This window comes from Leucoraja erinacea, chromosome 11, assembly GCF_028641065.1.
Source record: "Leucoraja erinacea ecotype New England chromosome 11, Leri_hhj_1, whole genome shotgun sequence".
In the NCBI taxonomy this organism is placed as follows: domain Eukaryota; kingdom Metazoa; phylum Chordata; class Chondrichthyes; order Rajiformes; family Rajidae; genus Leucoraja; species Leucoraja erinaceus.
The window spans coordinates 2,352,131-2,357,104 of NC_073387.1; the positions used below are offsets into that span (position 1 = coordinate 2,352,131).

The 4,974-nt window shown below is 47.4% G+C and overlaps 1 protein-coding gene across 1 annotated transcript in view; it reads left to right on the top strand.

The window, feature by feature from the left end:
• The first annotated feature begins 392 nt into the window (after positions 1-392).
• tlx3b (T cell leukemia homeobox 3b) overlaps positions 393-4,974 on the top strand; it is a 36,051-nt gene continuing 31,469 nt past the window's right edge. Inside the window, exons 1-2 of the mRNA XM_055642566.1 lie at positions 393-1,026; positions 3,527-3,764. Of these exons, the coding sequence (XP_055498541.1) occupies positions 621-1,026; positions 3,527-3,764 (644 nt within the window). The 5' untranslated portion in view covers positions 393-620. The remainder of the gene's footprint in view (positions 1,027-3,526; positions 3,765-4,974) is intronic.

The window sequence follows — 4,974 nt, forward strand, 5'->3', positions numbered from 1 at the left end:
AGACTTTTTTTCAAAGAACGATATAATTACGCGAAGGGGGTTGAGTAGCCGAATCTAAGACTGTCCAATTCTAAATAAAATGTAATAAATGAAACTCTGCAGTTTAAAGAGAGGAGGGTGTGCTGATCAGCACTTATTGGATAAAACTCGACAGATCGCCGCGTATCGAGATACATCCGACTGGATTTGGACTGCCTTCATCGATTGGAGACTTTAATATTGCTGCATTTAACACTCGTCGCTGAATAAAACGTTTCATGTTAATAGTTTTCCTTATCAATGATTTTGCGTTGGATTCTCGAGTTAAGGCGCTGGCAAATCCTCACGCTCCCCCTTCTTATGCGTTTGCCACGCGTTGACCAATCGTGGGTGAAGACCTGGTCCGCCTCAGCCACTGAGGGGCGGTGAGTGTGAAGGAAGAGCTCGGGGCATGTAGTCGGAAGCGTCCTAGAGTGATGAACGCTGCCTCTCCCAGCTCCCTCTCCAAGCTCACCTGCTGCCACCAACCCGCGCACAGTCCCGCCACAAGCATGCTTTGTGGGTCGGCGGCGGTGACCAGGTGCTTCTCCTGAAAGGTTCTTTTTCGTGGGGCTACTTCTTGCTGTCTTGAGGGCGGGACAATGGATCAGTCGGGAAACACTCAGACCCAGCCTCAACACGAACCCATCAGTTTCGGTATCGATCAGATCCTTAGCGGCTCTGACCAGGAGAGCTGTTTGCAGACCAGCGCCAGGGTGTCGGAGGCTGGTTACTTGGCCAATCCAGCCAGCTACCCTACCCTCGCCGCTTCCTATCCGGCCATGGGGGCTACATACGAGGACAGTCTGTCCGGATCTTACAGTGTTAACCTGAGTATGAACGTCAACGGCCTAGCATCAGCCGGAGTGATCAGAGTGCCGGCTCACCGGCCCATCCCGCAGGCCGCAATGTCCAATATGTCCAGCATCGGCAGCGTCGCGGGGCTGAGCAGCCTCAACTTCCCCTGGATGGAGAGCAGCAGAAGGTTTGCTAAGGACAGGCTAACAGGTAGGCGAGCGGTTCACCTTTCCCCGGTTCAGAAGTGGGAGTACTGCGGCGGGCCCGGGTTTTCCAATACCTACAAACCAATAGTGCAGCGAGGAACTGCAGATGCTGGTTTATACCGAAGATAGACACAAAATGCTGGAGTAACTCAGCGGGACAGGCAGCATCTCTGAAGAAGGGTCTGGACCGAAACATCTCCCATTCCTTCTAACCAGAGATGCTGCCTGTCTGTCCCGCTGAGTTACTCCAGCATTTTGTGTCTACCTACAAACCAGCCCTCCGTTTAAGCTGTAAATTGTACATTACCGCCCGATGCTGTCCACTCAACAGAGGAGATTGTGATGTTGGTAACATGTGATTTTATTTAACATCAACAAACATTCTAAACAATTGGGAAAACTTTGTAAATATTATGGGCTTGTTTTTAAAGTTGGTGGCTTTTTACAACTCTCTTCATGTCAATGCCACTTGTGTAACGAACTTGTCTTTTTTTGCCGTGGGTTGGTTTTCGGTGCGTGTGGACATTGCGATGACAGATTGAGAATTGGGAACAGAATTGGAGTCAGCAAAGAAATCGAATTTTTAAAGAAACAAATTATAACATTGTTTTGGGGCAGCGAGTGGCTGCCTCGTGATGTGTTAAACTTGACTTCATGAAGTGTCTGGATACTCACACTGAGTCACAGGAAGATTGGCCGCAGAAAAAAATTTTACCACCCCTCCCCCCCCCCACCCCCCCTTACGCCAAAACATGCACTCCCTCCCCCAGAACGAAAGTGACAATGAGCGAGTAGTTTAGGAAGGAACTGTAGATGCTTGTTTACACCGAAGATAGACACAAATGCTGGAGTAACTCAGCGGGACATGCATCGTCTCCATTCCTTCTCTCCAGAGATGCTGCCTGTCCCGCTGAGTTACTGCAGCATTTTGTGTCTATTTTAGGAATAGTTAAGTCTGGCATCTGGCTGACCAGCTTAGATTAAAATAAACCAATACGTAAATAACACCCCGCTGCGGTTACAGTTTACAAACATTCAGGACCAACATCTCCGCTCTCAAACTGAACAAAAGACAGCCACGAAAAGCTAGAGTAAAAAGCTCCGGTTTTTGACAGGTATCAGCAGTTCATTCCCACACAAACTGAACAGGCCGGGCCTGGGCAGTGCAAACCCCGTCCCAGAAACACTAGACTGCAGATGCTGCAATCTGGAGCAGAAAACAAACTGCTGGAAGAATTTAGCAGACTTCACGTCGACCAACCCTTTGGCTCCCCAGATGCTGTTCGACCTGATGCGTTTCGCCAGCAGTTTTATTTGCTGCTCCCGTCCCAGGTCTAGAGAGAGTAGTTCCCAATTCAGAAAAAGTAGTTGGCGGCTCCGAAAGTACAAGGCCCAGCCCAGAGGAGAAGAGATGTCAGCCAAAGAAAATCTTTTGGGTCAAAGAGACCGGGTCACCGACCAGAGACCCCGGGACATAAAGACCAGGCTCAGCCCAGAAACAGCACACCCCGGCCTTGGCAGGGTAGCTCCCATCTCAGTACCGAGACGCATTTTAGTTTCAGCTCATTCGTTTATCAATTTCCTTTCAGTTTTGTGTGACGTTTAACAGGTGGACAGTTAGCACACACAGTGGGTCGGCCTCGCTCTCTCTCTCTCTCTCTCTCTCTCTCTCTCTCTCACCGTGAGCTGCAATTAAACCGTCACTGTAGAGGGTCAACTAATAAAAAAAACAAAACATTCAATAAATGCTAGTAAACGAGCCAACATGTGGCGTTCAGTTACGTGAAATGAAGCAAGCAGCGGCCTCAACGAAACGATGTTGCGGGAGCTCAAAGTCAGTGCATCTTTCACCGGCTCCACCCTGCCCTGTTGAATATAAAATGAGGTCCAAAGTATTGCAAGAATATGTTTAAATACCCAGTTTAAAAATATTTGAGTAGTTTGATGGGTTCCAATTTCAATGCCACAAGTTTGGAATGATTGGTCAGTTTGGGAAGACTTGTTTATAAACCTGCTCTGCTGGGTGTGTCTGGGTGTGTGTGCGGGACTGGATCTGTAGTTGGGTTTCTGTGCGTGTGCATTTATTGAGCGCGGTTAAAGTTTATTCCTCTGTTGTGGATATAGAATCCTAAACCCTATAGAGGACGCAAGAATAACTGATGCGAACTTTTCAACTACAATATTGCATCATTTTGCTCTTTGTGTACCCGTTGCTGTGTTTATTGCAGTTTTAATCAAGACTATATATACATTAATAATATACTATATATTATTGCATTAATCAAGACTATATATACATTTTACTATGTGAGATTCATGTGGACAAGGGCTTTCTTCGTTGCACCCTAATGGGTCTGACAATGATCTGAATCTGACGGTACACAAAAATGCTGGAGAAACTCAGCGGGCGCAGCAGCATCTCTGGAGCGAAGGAGATAGGCAACGTTTCGACGGGCTCGTTTGTGGCAGATCACTTATATGTCTTTTTTGTTTCCATTTGACAGCCGCCTTGACGCCCTTCACGGTAACGCGGCGGATCGGTCACCCCTACCAGAACAGGACCCCTCCGAAGCGAAAGAAACCGCGCACCTCCTTCACCCGCATTCAGATCTGCGAACTTGAGAAGAGGTTTCACCGCCAGAAGTACCTGGCCTCGGCGGAGAGAGCGGCGCTCGCAAAATCACTCAAAATGACGGACGCTCAAGTCAAAACTTGGTTCCAGAACAGGAGAACTAAATGGAGGTGAGCCACTGCAACCGGGTACATGGTGGGCAGAGTGGTGACGGCTGGGGCAGCGCAGCAGAGGGACTGGGAGTCCAAATATAGTACGGCAGATATAGAAGGGAGAGGCAGGCAGAGTTCACGCTGGAAAGGGGTCGGATCGATGATTTAGTGACAAAATAAAAACAAAAGAAGCGATCGCATAGAGGGGAAACAACTATGTCATCGCTATGGAGGGTACAGAGGTGAAGTATGGGGGTACGGACTCAATGGGAGTTGTGGGGACATGTGTTGTGTCCACGTGACTAGTGTGTGTTGAGGAAGTCTATTTCGACCAGCAGCAGGTGAGGGAAGGGTTTTGGAAGAATTGGCAACAGTTGGAGGCGGCTGGAATGGAAATGAGTCAAACAGTAGCGAGCGTGTGAAATTGATAATTCCATCATCGATGGAAGTGAAACAAACGACCCCAAGAGGGACTGACATTTTAAATCTGTCACGTTCGGGGGAGAGACGGGAAGAATATATTCTTGAATGCGGTGAATGGCGGGGAGAGAGAAAGAGCAATACTGAAATACAAATGATGATGATGTGAGGACACACGTTATTTAAAACAAGGAGTGTGCAGGGAGAGGAGAACCGCGAATATAAAATACACTGGAGTAAAATTAAAACACAACGCGTGGAGCAAGGAATACAGCATGGAAGAGTAACTGTGGAATAATACCGGGGAGCGAGGGTGGAGTGGATAGAATATGAAGCATTGGGCGTGACAGGGTGAGGGATATAATCCCATTTAATTTTACCGGGACAATGAAGAGGGATAAACGTTAATACATTTTATAAAATCACAATTCCAGGAATTGAACTGGGACAAGTCGATCTTCAGTCGAATAGATGACAAAATTAATTTGAATCTGTCGTAATGTAGCGAGCCGGTCAAGTCCGGTTGAGGTTTACGCGACGAGCTCTTATTGCCCATCAAGTACGATTGGGGTGAATTCATTTGGTCTAATCGATGAGACATAATACAATTAAATATGTTTCTAACCAGGCAAGGCATGTTTAATGAAGTTGGTTGCGAAATATAATTCCAAGTTCAACCTTGAAATTGAACGAGAAACTGTTTGAAATGATCTACCTGGCGACCACCTTCCACGCTGTGACAGATCTGGACCAGTTTTATACCTGTTTCGTGTGTGGAGGGGTGGGAGGTGTGGAGAAAGATCCTTGT